The 15752-nt window shown below is 47.1% G+C and overlaps 2 protein-coding genes across 3 annotated transcripts; both read right to left on the reverse strand.

Moving 5' to 3' along the window:
- Window positions 1-74: 74 nt before the first annotated feature.
- On the reverse strand, window positions 75-3685 carry LOC6525139 (AP-1 complex subunit beta-1). The gene is made up of 3 exons (XM_002100941.3): window positions 3558-3685; window positions 1824-3273; window positions 75-1760 (listed from the first exon to the last, which is right to left on the reverse strand). Exons 2-3 carry the CDS (start codon window positions 3246-3248, stop codon window positions 420-422), a joined length of 2766 nt encoding a protein of 921 aa, XP_002100977.1. The 5' UTR covers window positions 3249-3273; window positions 3558-3685; the 3' UTR covers window positions 75-419.
- Window positions 3686-4035: 350 nt separating this feature from the next.
- LOC6525140 (high affinity cationic amino acid transporter 1) lies at window positions 4036-15405 on the reverse strand. 2 transcript variants are annotated; one of them, XM_015190631.3, is made up of 13 exons: window positions 14385-15405; window positions 11296-11421; window positions 11050-11203; window positions 10756-10887; window positions 10592-10690; window positions 10295-10503; window positions 10022-10193; window positions 9709-9892; window positions 9057-9649; window positions 8667-8832; window positions 8378-8588; window positions 8217-8313; window positions 4036-7902 (listed from the first exon to the last, which is right to left on the reverse strand). In XM_015190631.3, exons 1-13 carry the CDS (start codon window positions 14418-14420, stop codon window positions 7658-7660), a joined length of 2424 nt encoding a protein of 807 aa, XP_015046117.1. In that variant the 5' UTR covers window positions 14421-15405; the 3' UTR covers window positions 4036-7657. The 2 variants fall into 2 exon arrangements, with proteins under 2 accessions (XP_015046117.1, XP_002100978.1); XM_002100942.4 differs by having other exon boundaries at window positions 4036-7899; window positions 14385-15401.
- Window positions 15406-15752: the final 347 nt, after the last annotated feature.

Genomic DNA, 15752 nt, shown 5'->3' on the forward strand with positions numbered 1-15752 from the left:
ACTTGTAGAAATGGGCATTGAAAACGAACAGAAACTGCTTAATGCAAATGGCCGTCAGGAAAACAATGTCTCAATTATTTAGTGTTACACATTTTACTAGGACACGACATATACATAGATGCCGTGCATATGGGGTTACAGAGTTTTGGAATGCGGTTACGCAACGTTGCCATTACACGTTAGTACACTGAGGACAAGCAGCTCCGATTAACAATTAACAGATCTCTCGACAAACCCGAGTGGTTTATATGTGTGCATATGCATAAATAATATATGTAGGTGGCGATTCGGCCAATACACAATATAATAATAATACGTAAATTACAATTTATTGTTGAGCTAATCTTCAACACCCGCAAATCGATCGCTCCAATTGCTTTGTGCTCCTCGTCCGCCATCCGGTGTGCGCCATTGAACGCTTATGGGGAGCGGATGATGGCCTCGTAGGCAGCGAAAATGATGTTAGCCACCTCCACGGAGCGCGATTTGAGGCTGAGAGTGGCTTCCGGGTTGCCCGGCTGCAGTTTCAGCTCCAGCAGCACCCAAATGTTGTTGGTCAGCTTGAGTGACTGGTAGAGCATGTCCTGGCCCTCGACGTTACGCTTTGCGATGGTGAAGATGTTGTTGGTGGTCATCTTGGAGGCGATGCCGTCAGTGGTGCCAATGACACCGCTCAGGCTGTACTGCAGTTCGTTGGCGGCGGGGATCTCCTTCCAGGTGTTGAGGAACACGCGCTTGTCCAGCTGCCCGTCTTCGGCGAACAGCACGTTGCCGTGCACCAGGCACGCGAAGTAGAATATGTCAATGTTGTTCTTCACGGCCACTTGCAAATTGTTGAGTGGCTCCATGCGCTGAATGGGTCCGTTGGTGCCCAACGCCATGCTGACCTCGATCGACTGGTTGGGTGGTAGCGGAGCAGCCTGCATGGGCGACGCGGGCACCAGGCCGAAGCTGTTCTTGTTTAGTTGGATGGCGAAGTTAGTCATCGGCTGCATGGCTTTGTTGGTCAGAGTCATGTCCATGAACACCTCGCCGTTGCGGCGTGAAAACGTTCCTTGTATTTCCAGTCCCTTGCCCTTTTCCGCTGGCAGCCATGTGACCTTGGGAATCTGTACGCCCACCGATAGCGTTGCTCCGCCCAGGCCGAAAATGTCGCCTAGCAGGCTGGTGGCACCGCCGGGAGCCGCCTCTGCCGATGGGCCACCGAGGAGTATATCAAGGCCACCGCCCAGTAGGTCCACATTGCTGGTTGCTGCCGGAGCAGATGGCATGGCGGGTGCGTTGATATCCATGGAGAGCAGATCTCCAATAAGCGACTCCTGGTTGGGAATGACCATTGCCTCTGAACCGGCTCCGCTTTCTGCTTGCTCTGCCCCAGCTCCAGATCCAGCGGCTCGGTTGGGCAGCGACTTGCGCACACCGGCTCCGCGACCCTCTACGAAAGCGGTAGGAGGCTTATGATACACGCTGGCCAGCGAGCTAATGTGGCAGATGAGCTCATCTAGCAACGTCGGCTCCAAAAGGTCTGTCTCCTCTGAGATAAGTGGCTTGTCAGCCAGCACCACCTCCTTGGCGGCGGCCGGGTCTGTGGATAGGAGACGCCAGTAGATGAAGCCACGGTCACGCAGGTCGGGGTTGTCTGAGTCCTGGGTAGCCAATGATAGTACGTGCTGCACCAACTCTTGGGTGTCTGACGGGCGCTTGAGGAACAATTTAACCACGGCCGTCAGCAGCTGTAACTGCACCTGTGCATTTTCATCCTGACGAAATGGAATAGCAGTTCAAACACCTAATAAAGTTGGCAAAACCGAAGAAAAACTCACCTGGAATCCTTCAAGGAAGCTGTCAAGCAGCTCGTCAGCGTTGTCAATGCGCTCTGCGTACTCGCCAATGATCCAAACCATCGATGCGCGTGCCTCTGGCTCGTCCAGAGTATCCAGGTTCTCGCACAGCGTGCTGATAATGCTCTCGTACTTGTTGGGATACTTGCGGAAGATGTCTTTGATGACCACGATGGCTTCCTGCACCACGTAATTGACCTTGGTCTGGATAAGGTCGAGCAGCGTGGAGACGCAACGCTCGGCAGAGGGCTCCACCTTGATAGCGCATCGTCCGATGGCGCGGACTGCCTTGCGCACAAAGTCCACATCCACCTCCGTGGCATACTCCTTCAACTCGCTAAGCACCTGGGCGATGTTGCTCTGGTTAGCCAGGCGGATCATGATGTCCAGCTTCTCTAGTTTCACGTAGATAGGATCATTATATTTCACGAAGAACACCTTCATTTCGTGCTTGAGAATGTCTGGACGCTTCTGGACAATCAGATTGATGTTGCGCAGGGCCACATATTGCACCTCCGGCTCTGAGGAGAGCAGCGTGACCAATGGAGGAGCCAGCTTCTTGGTAAGAGTGGCGCAGAAATCGCTGTCGCTGGACAGCATCTCGAGCAGCTTCATTAGTACTTTGACGGCGCTCAGCACAACGGCGGCATTCGCGTGGGCCAATCGCGGAGTGATTCGCTCGCAGATGGACTGCGCCTCACGCTCATCCTTTGGGCTGTAGTTGGCCAGCGAGTCCAGGATAAAGACCTGACCCCATTCGGTGCACTCGTTGAGCGCGGTCAGCAGCTTGTTAATGGTGACCGAGTTCATCTCCACGAGCGGCTGGCCGGACTGACTGGCCTCGTTAATCTCGCTGAGAGCGGCCACCGCATTGGCCACCACCATAGGATTCGAGTCGGAAAGCAGATCCTTAAGCTGATCCAGGAAGCCTTGGTCCTCCACCATTGTGGCCGAAATGTCGTACAGCTTGGCCACGCACACGGCGGCCGTCTTGCGCACATACGGATCCTCGTCCTTCAGACACTTGCGCAGTGGCTCGCACAGGTACTCGGTGATCTTGTCCACCCGGATGCAGCCCATGGTGCGCACAGCAAGCGCCCGGATCAGCGGATTGGAGTCCTCGCAATCCTTCACGAACGTGTTCACCGCCATGATGGCCATGTCCGGCTGCGATTTGGCGTAGTTCATCAGATAGAGGTAGACCAGCTTCTTCAGCTCCAGGTTGTCCGTCTGCATGCAGTTGACCACGTCCGGGAAGAGGGCAGACACGTCTTTGCCCACGGTCATGCTGGCGATCACCTTCTTCACCGCCTCCTTCTTTTTCTCCTTCTTGTCATTGTTCAGCTCCGACTTCAGCTCGAAGATCTCGCCCTTCTTGGTGGTGGTGAAGTACTTGGAATCAGTCATCGTGGCTGCTGCTCCTAGCTGCGTACTGGGATTCGAATTTTGATTAATATTGAGTTTAAAAGAGGGGAATGAACAGTTTCCGGCATAAAAAATGCGATTATTGATTGCAGTCCCCCCACCACACCCCCTTTTGGGGGCGGAATCACCCGAATACCAACACATTCGCCCCTATCGCAGCTTGAACACGTCTCAAAAGGGGCCCGATTTGCGGGATGACTCAGAACTGGTCAGCGGAAAATAAGCCTTCAGCTGGACTGTGGGTATGCCCACTTAGGAAGACCCCTGTCGACGAATCTCACTTTTAATTACCTTTTAAATAGTTAATTTTCGGGCACAAAAATTTGTTAGCTTTTCTCTTCTCTCTGCAAATAGTGCGACCGTTTGCCGGGGAGTGACTTGTTCGGAGCGCTGGTATTTTTGCTGTCTAGTATTTAAAATAATCGATTAATTGGTTTGTGATTTTATCGGCTTTTTAGTATGTTGTTGTTGCGCAGTGTTATCGAAATATTTTTAAATAAGTAGGTGACTTAACACATTTTCTGGAAATTTGTGGCTTTGTTCAGTTTAGCATATCCTAAAAGATCTTTTCGCCGTTACCCTACAAGACTTCTTATCTGAAAAAACACGCAATTGATATCTCAATGAAAGTAAGTTAACGCTCTCACAAGAGAGCAACTTACTGAATTAGAGCGAGATGACTATATTACAACTTAAAAGTAACGGACCTAACGGAACCCAGAAAGCCAGAACTGAATTTCTTCATGATCCCCCATTAAAAGTGAATGAATTGAATATCCTAACAATTTTATTTTTTAATATTCTCAAGAAATATCATTTAATAAGTTATTAACACATAAAACAAATCAAGAGTAGTATTGAATTAAAAAATGTTTTGTTTTCTTATATTTTAACATCATTTTCATTTCACTTTGGTTTGCTGTTTTTTTTTTATCGATCCATTGAAATATATATATATATATATATATCATTTTCATATAGGGATTTCCCCATATATGTTGTATATTAATAGTTGCATATTAACTTCATTCGCTCACGACTTTCTCATCACTTGTGTCCTCTATTCTTTTCTTCACTTTCATCTATTTTTTTTTTTTTTTTTAATAAATAAGTTCGGAATAACTTTAAAAATTTTGATGTTTCATTAGTAAAAGTTGTAAAGTTTGCTATTACACCTTAATTATATACACGTTTAAATAAATCATATTCCAGTAATTCAGTCTTATGAAATAAACAGAAACTTAGGTCCGGTATATTCAGCTGGAAAATCAATCAATAAGAAAACAATCGTCCAAAGCCATTTCGAATCAAAAAAAAACAATGAAATGCGGATTATTTCCGATCTCGTTTTTTCATAATTAGGCTTGGTTCCTAAGTAAACGGTCTGCTTCGTCCTCGGAATTACAATTCTCATCGATTACGGTCTTTTTATTGCTGTTCTTATTGTTTTCCGGTTCCTCTTGTGTGCGTGTCTATGCGTGTTTGTTGGTGCGATTAGGTTTTCGTCCCTTGCCTATCTTTTCTGATTTTTTTCTGATTTGAGTGAGCATAGACCTTGGAGTGGGGTTTGTCCTCCATTTGAGGGATTAGAAAAGTACGGAAACTATACGTGGTAGTAAAATGCATACTCTTGTTAACGGAAGCTTCTGGTTTCCCCTTCACACTTATCGATATATGTATATATTGCACGTTATGTTGACTTGGTTGTTATTCGCTTTAAATTGGAACTGTAGAAAATCTATTAAAACTATCATATTCCCATAACATTTATCTTAATTTGGTGGTACCGAAAGAAACAAAAGGTGGAAGAGCGAGCTGCTTCAGCCCGCAGTTACTGGATTGCCTGTACTGTAACATTTGTCATTTGTTATTGGTATTTCCTATTTATGTGGGTGACCGACATGTAGAAGTACGGATGGTAACTTCTCGGAGCGCACACTCAGCGGACAGTTGGGATCCCTTTTCGCCGCATTAGACAACGTGTAAGAAAATAAATAAAGTTTGACCCAAAATGGTAACGAAAGCTAAACTTGTTAGGGAACTGTCGCAATCGGCGATCGATGATCGGGTATCAAAACTATCGGATGAATGTGGGCTCGCTGAGCACCGTTATTTTTTGTATCTCAACTTTAAGCTGTGTGGTAGGATATGTTATTCATTAGTTGTTTCATTTGTATCTGAGTTTCGTTTCCCTTAGTTGCATTTTGGTTGTGTCTTGTTCATAAAAATATACATTTTTAGTATGTATAAGTTGTGTATGTACAAATCGTGTTCGGTTCTGGAGTTTTTAAGCGAATCGAGGGAGTCCTGGTGAACAAAAGCATAAATACATTTTACGTGGTGCAGGACCGTTGGGTGGCACTATATCTTAAGTAGTTGGTCCGGAAAGCTCCTCTTCGAAAACCCTAATATTGAGTGAGTGGAACATGGAACTTTTGGTTTGGTTTCGGTCTACTGATTCAAGAAGTGCATGGTGCATTGATTTGGCACTCGAAATTTAACAGATTAAACGGAAATGAAAGGACTCAAACAAAATACATATATAGGTCAAAATTAGGTATCAAGTATCGAATGTCTTAGACGGTACGTTTGTTCTGTATATAAATAGTGTTCATCTCTGTCGCGGGGCTAGATCGAAAGATCGAGGGCTAGCCCTAGGTTATTGAGTTCTTGTTGCAATCTTTGATATTCGCTATTCTTTCGCGGATTCTTTCCTGTACAAAGTCGTGAAGTACAAAAGGAATAAATTATCATAAGTATTATTATTATTAAAAAGGTTGATTTTGCTTTAACTTGCCATATATGTACTTGTAATTTAGCTAAAAATAGTTATGCATGGTTTGCTTGTACATAGTATATAAAGTGGAAAAAAGTATTCTTGTACATAAATGTTTTCATTATCATATTTGCTTTTGGTTTAAGTATCATTGTGTTTATACATATTTGTAGTTATGCTTGCTTTGGTTTTATCCTTTGGTTTAAGTTTGAATAGTTCAATAAATATTTGGTATTCTTTGGTATTTGTCTATATGGTAATTTTTATAAATATATATGCATATTTGTATAATTTTTTGCTTTGTATTCCATTAGTAAAATAAATTGTATTACAACGAATGCGAAATGCCGCTTAAAAATGAGTTTTAGTTTAGCGCGAGCTTTAGAATAAAAAACAAATAACATTCCGAAAGAGTGTGTAAGACGGGACGGCCGTAGGCAGAGCGTACTGTAGTGTAAAACCTCGCGCCCAGGCGCCGTATAAAATGCATAGCATAAATATGTAAACAACAATATCGAATCATAGGTACATAAGGTTAGGGTTCAAGATCGTCAGGTGTCGCGTGTTAGAGTCTATCCGTCTGTGTGACTGAGCAAATCCCGACATTGTGCAAAGATCGTCTTGGGTCAGAGGCCCAATATCATTTGGGGTTACGAACGTTAACCTCTGACCTGCTCGGCGATCCTTCCACAAGCCCAGGGTTCCAAGTTTATCTCTGGCATTGGAGCGTGTGGGTGAGTGCGGTTGCGAGTGTGGGGGTGATGGTGCCTAAAATGTACAGTTGTGCATGGTAGCACCCCGACGCCGCGACCACCTCACTGCCGGATGGGATGTATCTGTATCTGAACTGGATCAGACACACGCCCAAGTAGTAGTATTGTGTCTGCCTTCCTGATGCCTGTGCTGAAAACCGATTGACCAACGTCACCCAAAACGCCAGCCAATCGGAGTTGAGCACAATCGTTCATTGGTTATCTGTTATCGGTTATTGGTTATCAGTTATCTATTATCTGTTATCTTTAATCTGTTGTCCGTGGCTTTGCTTATCGTCTATCGCTAATCGGTCGGTTTGGTATCAAGGTTTGGGTAATTTGAATTCGGCAACTTTTGCACTTTAACTCTTGCTGAACTAATAACCCATCGCTATATATGTAAATATATATTTGCTTGTATAATCAATATATATATATATATATCAATATATATATGCGTGTATATTATGTATTGTATATGGTATATGTGTATAACGATGACCTCGCTGTGGGTCCAGCGGAGTGCTGTGAACAATGACTCCACCGTCCAGGCTTCGTGCCTTGTATACGGTATGCATCGGCATACCGAAAACAACATACCTCGCCATATGGTTAAACTTAACATTTCTAATCGTATTTACAAGTGAGTGAGCTGCATCCGGCTGGCCGTATCCAGACACTGGTCCGGATCCAGCGAACTGACTGCCTTTGAGATCGTAGCCAATTTGAGTGGGTTGTCTTTCGTTGATGGAGCATCACTCGGGAGTTAGCGGGAATCTGTTTTTTTTTTGGGAAATGGAAATAGAATGGTAACTGGGACAGGGACAGGGGCTGCGACTGCGACTGCAACTGGAGTTCTCTGCTTAGTCATCCCACGTGGGGAACTGGCCCTCGTCCACGAACATGCTGAACTGGCCAGTGTACTGGCGTTCCATTGGAGGACCGCTGCCCGATCCCGATCCCGATCCCTTCGCCTGGCCGGCGATCGGAGGTGGTGGAACAGGTCGGTTTGAGCCCGCAGTGCTCCTGCCACCTGGCTTCTCCGGCGCACTGCCCTGGGCCGACGACGAAGATGACGTGGTCTTTCCGTAGTTATAGCGTTGCTCTGCTGGACAAGTTATGTTATATTAGCCAGTAATAGGTTTATTATTTCTTAAAGATGGGGTTCAGGGATAGCTCATACCAAGTGGGAAAGACTGATTTCTTAAAATGTCGTTTTCGTTCTACAGAACGGATTACTTTTTAGAACAATTACTCATACGCCATGTTGTTCAAGGGCATTTGTTTAAAATAATGCGTTGCAGAAACGCATTCGAAAGATCGATATTTTAGTCAATTTTTAAAAATGGAGAGTATGTGGCTCTATGTGATTCATGGCTTAAAATTAATTGCAATGAAGGAGAATAAAGAAATGAGACTTACTCGACGGATGCTTCACCTCCTTGCTGGCCCAGACAGGTTCGTGGGTCTGGTTGTACGATTGCTGATCCCACACGGCCTTCTCCTCGACGTTTTTGCTCTGAAATGGAGAGGCGGCATAAAAGTAGGATGGGACATGGTAACCCAATCGGCGGAGAACTCACGTAGTCGACGTGCAACTCCAGGTCGTCGCTGGTCTGCTCGAGGCTGCTGTGCGTGATGCCGTAGTAGAAGTACATGACGAATCCCAGCGACATCCACACGGTGAAGCGGACCAGCGTTAGGATACTCAGCTTGAATATCAGGTAGATGTTCACGGTGATGGCGATGGCCGGGATGAACGGGAGTCCGGGCGTGAGGAAGGCCAGCGCATATCTGGGCGAGAATGGAGCAAAAGAAGATCAATTAGCCGGGAATGCTGGAGCTGCTTGGGGAGCAGGTGGATTGAATTACCTATTCTGCGGCTGCCTCGATATAATCAATAATATCACAAATATGCCGATAAACAAAATGAAATAAATGAAGGCGGCGAGGCCACCGGACCAGCCAATGGCCGCGAACAGGTCCAGGAAGAATATGAGACCGAACATGATGCCCACTAGCTTGGTGACGTACATGCCTGGTGGATCGATTTCGATGGATCGGTGGATACGGTGGTGCGTATTGGATTGGAAAAGCAAAAGCAAAGAGTCAATTTCAATCGCCGTTTTTCTAGTTTGCTTGGATTTTTTTTTTTTTTTTGATATTCAGCAGGAACCAACGAAGATGGGTCAACCAGAAACACCATAATTGACCCAACACTACTAAGTAATTATATTCTAGGATACTTCAAGGAAAACATACCACTCTCGGCGGTGGCCTGGCCGGGATTGATCCAGGGGAAAAAACCGGGGCACAAGTACGCATAATCGTGGATCTTCCGGGTGACGAAGTTCAGGCCCATGGCATCGAAGGCGGTGGCCTGGCCAGTGGGTCCGGTGGGTGCGCCATGTACACTGCCGTAGAACTTGTTCTCGGAGCGATCGGACACGAGGAACTGGTCGTCGCGCCCGCCCAGGAAACCCTCAGGGCTGTCATCGATGAAGGAGTCGTCCGAGTCGGACATGCCGCGCGTTACCCGCTTGATGGTCAGCTTGCCAGGCACCTCGAGCACCTCGGCGGGCGTGACATGGGAGCGGGAATCGCTGGCGGTTCCGGGCGCCACCGGGGTGCGCAGCTGGGCTGGAAGCAGCTCCACCAGTGATGTGCTGTGCGGCTGGTAGCGCAGCACCAGGACACAGGTGGACACCAGCGTGTACGCCAGCAACGTGCCAATGGACATCATCTCGACGAGAATCTCCAGGCGCACAGTGAGCGCCACCAGGGCGGCGGCCAGTCCGCTGCCAATGGTCGCCAATCCGGGCACATTGGTGCGGTGCCACAGCTGCGACAGTTGCCTGTTCGAAATAGGATTCGCATTTCAGGTTCCAGAATTAGCCGGAGATTAAGCACTCACCTGAAGATCAAGCCGTCCTGGGCCATCGCATAAATGACACGGGGCATGGGGAACATGGAGCCAAACATGGCCACCGAGAGTCCTGCGGTGGCTCCGATGGCCACCACCGCCCGGCACTTTGGGGCACTCACGTACGACCACATCTGGACCAGCGCCGCTCCCGTGTTGATGTGGTCGTAGGGAACTGGGAATCGTAAAGCGATACATCAGTGTAATTCGAATATCAAGCTATAATATTACTAGCACAAAGATATCTTATGTTTGCGGATTTAGTGAGGAAAAGGATACTCATAAGATGGGATAAGATACTCACCCACTAAAGTTAGGACTAGACTAACGCTAACGTAGGCGATTAGTACGACGACCAGGGATCCAACGATCGCCTTCGGTATACTCTTCTGCGGATTGTGTGCCTCCTCGCCGGTTGTCGCGATGATATCGAAGCCGATAAATGCGTAGAAGCAGGTTGCAGCACCAGAAAACACCTGTAAGTCAATGCATCAAAATCAATGCGTCAAAAGGGGTTACATAAGTATCAGATTATCAATGAGTTCAAAGTAAGTTGCAATGAAGAATAGGTACTAACACCACTCCAGCCGTAGGGCAGGAATCCCTGGTGCTCGGACCACGTCTTCGTGTCCACGTAGAACAGCCCGGCGGCCATAACGAAGACCCACGTGGCCAGGTTGACGGCGTTGAGTGAGTGGTTGAAGATGACCGACTTGCTGGCACCCATCGCCAGGACGCAGGTCATGAGCAGCGTGATGCCAAAGGCAATAAAGTCAGGTGGTTTGCCTGCGAGTGTAAGAGATGCAACAATTATTGCTGGAACCAAGGAACCAAGGAAGCCAGGAGCCAGAATCTAGGAGCATTCAATACTCACCGAATATCGTGCCGATGGACTCGCTTATCGTTCGCGCAATGGCATTGCCGGTCAGGGAATCGAAACTAGAACTTAACGCACAGGCACAGGCACTTGTTCCTGTCGAAATTCGGAATTAAAACAGTGTTAGCATGAACTTGCGATTTTCCGGAGGTAGCACTCACCTATTAGATATTCCAATATCATGTTCCAACCAATTATAAAAGCTACGAATTCTCCAACCGCCACATATGAATACATATAGGCCGAGCCGGATGTGTGTGGCACACGAACGCCAAACTCCGCATAGCAGGCGCCTGTGGATCAGTGAATCGATATAAAGATATACATTGGATCAGAGAGATGCGCAGAAATAGGTGCACTAAGTAGCTGACAGAGCGTCAGTAAGTAAATTGCATTTGGAGTGCGGTTACAGTTATCATCTTTGCGGCATTAGTCCAATCAATCAGCTAACTCACCTGAGAAAATACTCGCTATGGCGGCTATAATAAAACTAATAATCACTCCGGGTCCGGCTATCTTCTGGGCCACCATGCCGGCCACCAGGTACATGCCCGTGCCGCAGCAGGATCCAATGCCCAGCGAGGTCAGGTCCAGCGTGTTGAGACATTTCTGTGGGCAGAGCACATGGGTACATGGGTGGGTATTGTGGGGAGTTGGGGCGCTTGTCGGCGCTCGAAGGGCGGGACCTTCGACTGACTCACCGTTAGCTTGGGCTTCTGTGGCTGTGCGTTGCCGTCCTGCAGCTGCTTCACGTCCTTGGTGCGGATGAGCTTGGGCAGGAGCGTCGTCGAGCTGACTCCTGGTGGCAGGGGCACCCTGAACTTGACCTGCAATCGGAGCGGAGCAGAGCACAATTAATTCGAGGACCAACGTTCGAGCAGCTGCTATTGAAAGATGAGTGCCATCAAGGACCACTGCCCCCCATCCTCCCAGTCACCCAACCACCCACAAGAAGCGCGAGTGCTCTGCACTGATAACGGATGTCAGGCCATGAGCAGCGGAATATGAATGACAGGAGTGCTGCGGGCACGGTCCTGGCAATCGATATTTGCAACAAGTCCTGTGACCACTTTTTGCACGCTCGGAAAAGAATTCATATTGCGAACATATCATATCTGGAACATATCTTTTCCTGCGGTCACAACTTTGCAACACAGTGAATGCCCATTTACTCATGAGCTTCAGGTTTTTCATTTGCCAACCACTGGAGGCAATACAAGATTGTATCATTTTTGCCTTGTTTAATAAGTCACAAAACGGACTGATAAGTTTATATAATAAATATGTGTTTAAATAAATATAAATAAATATGTTTAAATATATAAATAAATATGTTTAAATATAAAAATAATATAGATATAGGCACGCAATCATAATTTAATTCATGTGTATTGAATGAGTTTCAAATGCATATTTTTTCTGCATCCCACAGACAGTTTAATTAAAACCGCCATCAACTGAAGTGGGAATCAAGCAATTAATGGATTGCCTAGAGCACAACTGCTTCGCCACGCTTCCCACCATGGATTCATGTTTTTTGCTGCCATTTGAGGAAATGGCTCGTAAAGAGGACCTCGTTGCATACATTTCAGGAAGAGCCTTTGATGTCAGCTGCAGTGGCCGACATTATTTGCTTCCCAGTTTCCCAGCTAAATGGCATTTTAGCGGGCAGGCGGTCGACCGCAGATGCGTCTCCTCCACGAGTGCCACCATCGCTATCCCCATCGCCATCCCCATCCCCATCCCCACCCACATCTCCATCTCCATCTCCTGTGGCATTCAACATGGGTGCGTGGGCGCCTTGGTTCGGTTCCGCACTGGGTAACCATCCATGCAGTGGCCTCCATTGCCCACATGTGCGGTGCAGTCGAAGGACAACCACCCATGCTCCACCCTTTGTATTCCAATGAGTATCATGCTACCCCAAATACTTGTAACCTTGCCGAGGGCGTTGTAATTTTGCACTGCAGTTTCTAAAGTCTCCTTTCGCATCGAACAACACGCAACAATTGCTCGAAAATACAAAGCCCTTTAAAAGGTGTCTAAAAGTGTGCTACGATATTGACAAGGATTAAAACCACAGTGAGTTAGTTATTTCATTCAAGACCAAATCACGCTGAATAAGCTCAAAAGGCATAAATTGTCTGCAAGGATATTAGTGACCAAGGATACCATTCTTCCAGGACGCTTTTTTGCTTCGTTTCCACCTAATTGGCGATATTAATGGCTGCAAGTGCCAGGGGATGAGTGGATGAGCAACTGCAATGACAGCAGCAGAAAAAGGTCACCCCACCAGGAAGGGGGTTGCTCCTTCGGGGGGCGTTAATCTCGCGGGGGAGTCCTGCGTGCCCTGTTTTCCAGATGGCTTTGTCGACTGAAGAGGCCATCCGCAAATAGAAATCATTTGTACCCTGAGAGAACCCTCTGCGCTGACGGAAATATTACTCATGTTTTGGGTCAACATATATACATATGTACATATAAAAGATGATCTCTATGAAGTACTTCCAAAGGGAACACTGATGTGGAATTATTTCACACATGACCCGAAACTAAAAGAAATCCATTTCTGGAAACTCTTAAAGTTTACGTTCGAATTTTAAAAATACTTTTGTTCAAGTCAAGTCACTACTTTTGTTCAAAGTCAAATTAGTTATAGAATAAGAAAACATCCTAAACATATGCTGTAGCTCCCACAAAAGAAGGTTAAATTAAGAAGGTGTTAAATTATACTACTTCAGTCACTTTGAAATTGCTCACATAATAAACGAGATTATCTTTTGAATGAAAGTTAATCAAATGTTGGAACAGATTTCCCAATGCCACTGTGCCATTATTTGTCGCTGTGTATATATATTAAGCATTATGTAGCATACTTTTCGGACGGCTAAGCCCGCCATGCAGCCAGTCACACGCGGCGTATGAGCGATATGGTCACAACAAAGCTCCAGCTCTGGCCAAAACACATGCTACTGGAGTGTGAGATCCCGGATTTGGGATTGAGTATCCTCCACTTGTGGGTGGAATGTGGTGCGGTTTGGGGTGACTGTGGAGCTGTGGAGCTGGGGGATTTGGCCTAGAGGAGTTGGGCTCCAATTACAGACGCGGCTGTAAAGGGCCAGCGCAACAGAAGTGGCAATAAAGATAACGCTGAGCCAAAAATTTCGCCCCCTTTCGCCATCCCCTTTGCACTGCTGTTTGTGTGTGTGTCTGTGTGTGGTGTATGTTGTGGGTGTATGTTGTTTTTTTTTTTTGTTTTTTTTATGCTTTGGCATTGAAGCTCGGTGTAAGTGTAGTTGTTGCCTCGTCTATGCTCGTTCGTCGATTACTTGCTCGCCAGTTTGCCTGTGTGTTTGTGTGTGTGTGTGGCGAGCTTCTTCGTTGTCAAATGGATTTGCATAAGTCCACGGTACCACACACACACACACACACACATACGCACGCTTTCGCTTTCACCCAATGCGTGTGCGTGTGTGTATGTGTGTGTGTGCGTCGGCGTTCGGCATCATAATGACCTTTTTGGAGCATACCATTACAACGGAGCCCCATTAGCACACGCACACAGTGTTTGGTGTGTGTGAGTGGATGGATGGTGGATGAGGGGGCTCCAATTTTAGCAGTGACCAAAACTCTGTGTCAGATTCAGTGGAGAAATAAAAATACACTTTTCAGATGTGTTTTTTTTTTTTTTGGTTCTGTTGCCTGTGGAGGGGACAGGAGGTCGAAGTTTGTTTGTTTTTGGGCCCTCTTTTGTTTTTTTTTGCTATTTTGTTGGGTTTTCATCGCTTACCTTCTCCAGCACCAACAACAAATCCGACGGCTTCATTGCGCTTTTGTATCTCAGCCCTCAACAGTTACGAATCAAAAGGATAGCAGCGGGTGGATGGCTTGTAGGTTGCTGAGTTGCTGAGAATTCGGCGATTGTTGCACTTGATGGGGCACTTCCGCTTCTCTGCTCTTCGCTTGCTCTCTCTCTCTTTCTCTCTCTCACTTGATTTGTGCTTATGCTAAGCCTTAAAGCGTTATCCTTATCCTGGGGGAGCGGCGCAGACTGGGGATCCTGGCTGTTGTTAGCGTTACGGTTGCTGCTGTTGCTTCCTTGGGCTTCACATTGATTTTTGTCAGCAGCGTCATTCTATATTCAACAGTTTACGGCTGAAGGATACGCGCCCGTTGAATGCTCGCTGCGAATCCTTGCTGCTCCTACTGCTGCTGCTGCTGCTGCTGCTTTCACTTTCGGTTTTTCGCCAGCACTGCCACTGCCACTGTCACTGTCACTTTCTCTATCTCTATCTGTATCCCAACCGCTCCTGTTGTTGCGCGCCTTCGCCTTCACGTGGCCCCAGCACACACACGCACACACGCGCACACTCGCGTGTATATACGTGTATCCTATATCCTTTCGCCGTTTCGTACGCACACAGACACACGCTTGCACCGAAACCGAAACCACACACGCACGCACAGAAACAAAAAGTCAAATGTCTAGGCGACCTGCAGTTAACATAGATGGCTACTATTATTATTATTAACGTTATTATTGTTCCTCGTCCTGGTCAGCTATGCGCCCTGTGCCATTCGTCCTTTCTCTCTTTTCTGGACACGTTTCTCGCAGGCGGTCGCGCTTCTCGCCTCGGTATTCGGTGAATGAATGCCAGCGATTTTTCCGTGTGTATCACTTTTTTGTGCGAAGCGAAGCAGCGAGTTCGCCTCCTGGCCCGCTCCTTCTGCAGAGCTTTCGTCCTTACAGCATTACTTGCGTACGCTACGATGCGGCGAATGGCGAACGGTTAACGGTGAACGGTGAACGGTGACCGCTGAAAGGCTAACGGTGAATGGTAAACGACGAGGTTGCAGCGATCTGGCAACGCCGCGGAGCAGTAAGTTTCCTGTATCTATAACAGAGTTGTCCTGCCAAAGCTACAAGTTACTCGACTTTCGATTTCATCTCTGCTCTCCCGCACTCACTCACACACACACACTCACTCACTCGTACTCGCACTCGCTCACGCTCACACTCCGGGTCGTCCTCTTACACGCACGAAAGTAGGCAACGGAAAGTGCAAGCGGCGAGAGCGCAGACGCACCCCCTCTCCCACGCACATACATACACTCACACGCTGTGTGCGAGAGAGTCGCTCAAGGATATGCAAATACA

Source organism: Drosophila yakuba, chromosome X (assembly GCF_016746365.2).
Source record: "Drosophila yakuba strain Tai18E2 chromosome X, Prin_Dyak_Tai18E2_2.1, whole genome shotgun sequence".
In the NCBI taxonomy this organism is placed as follows: Eukaryota; Metazoa; Arthropoda; class Insecta; order Diptera; family Drosophilidae; genus Drosophila; species Drosophila yakuba.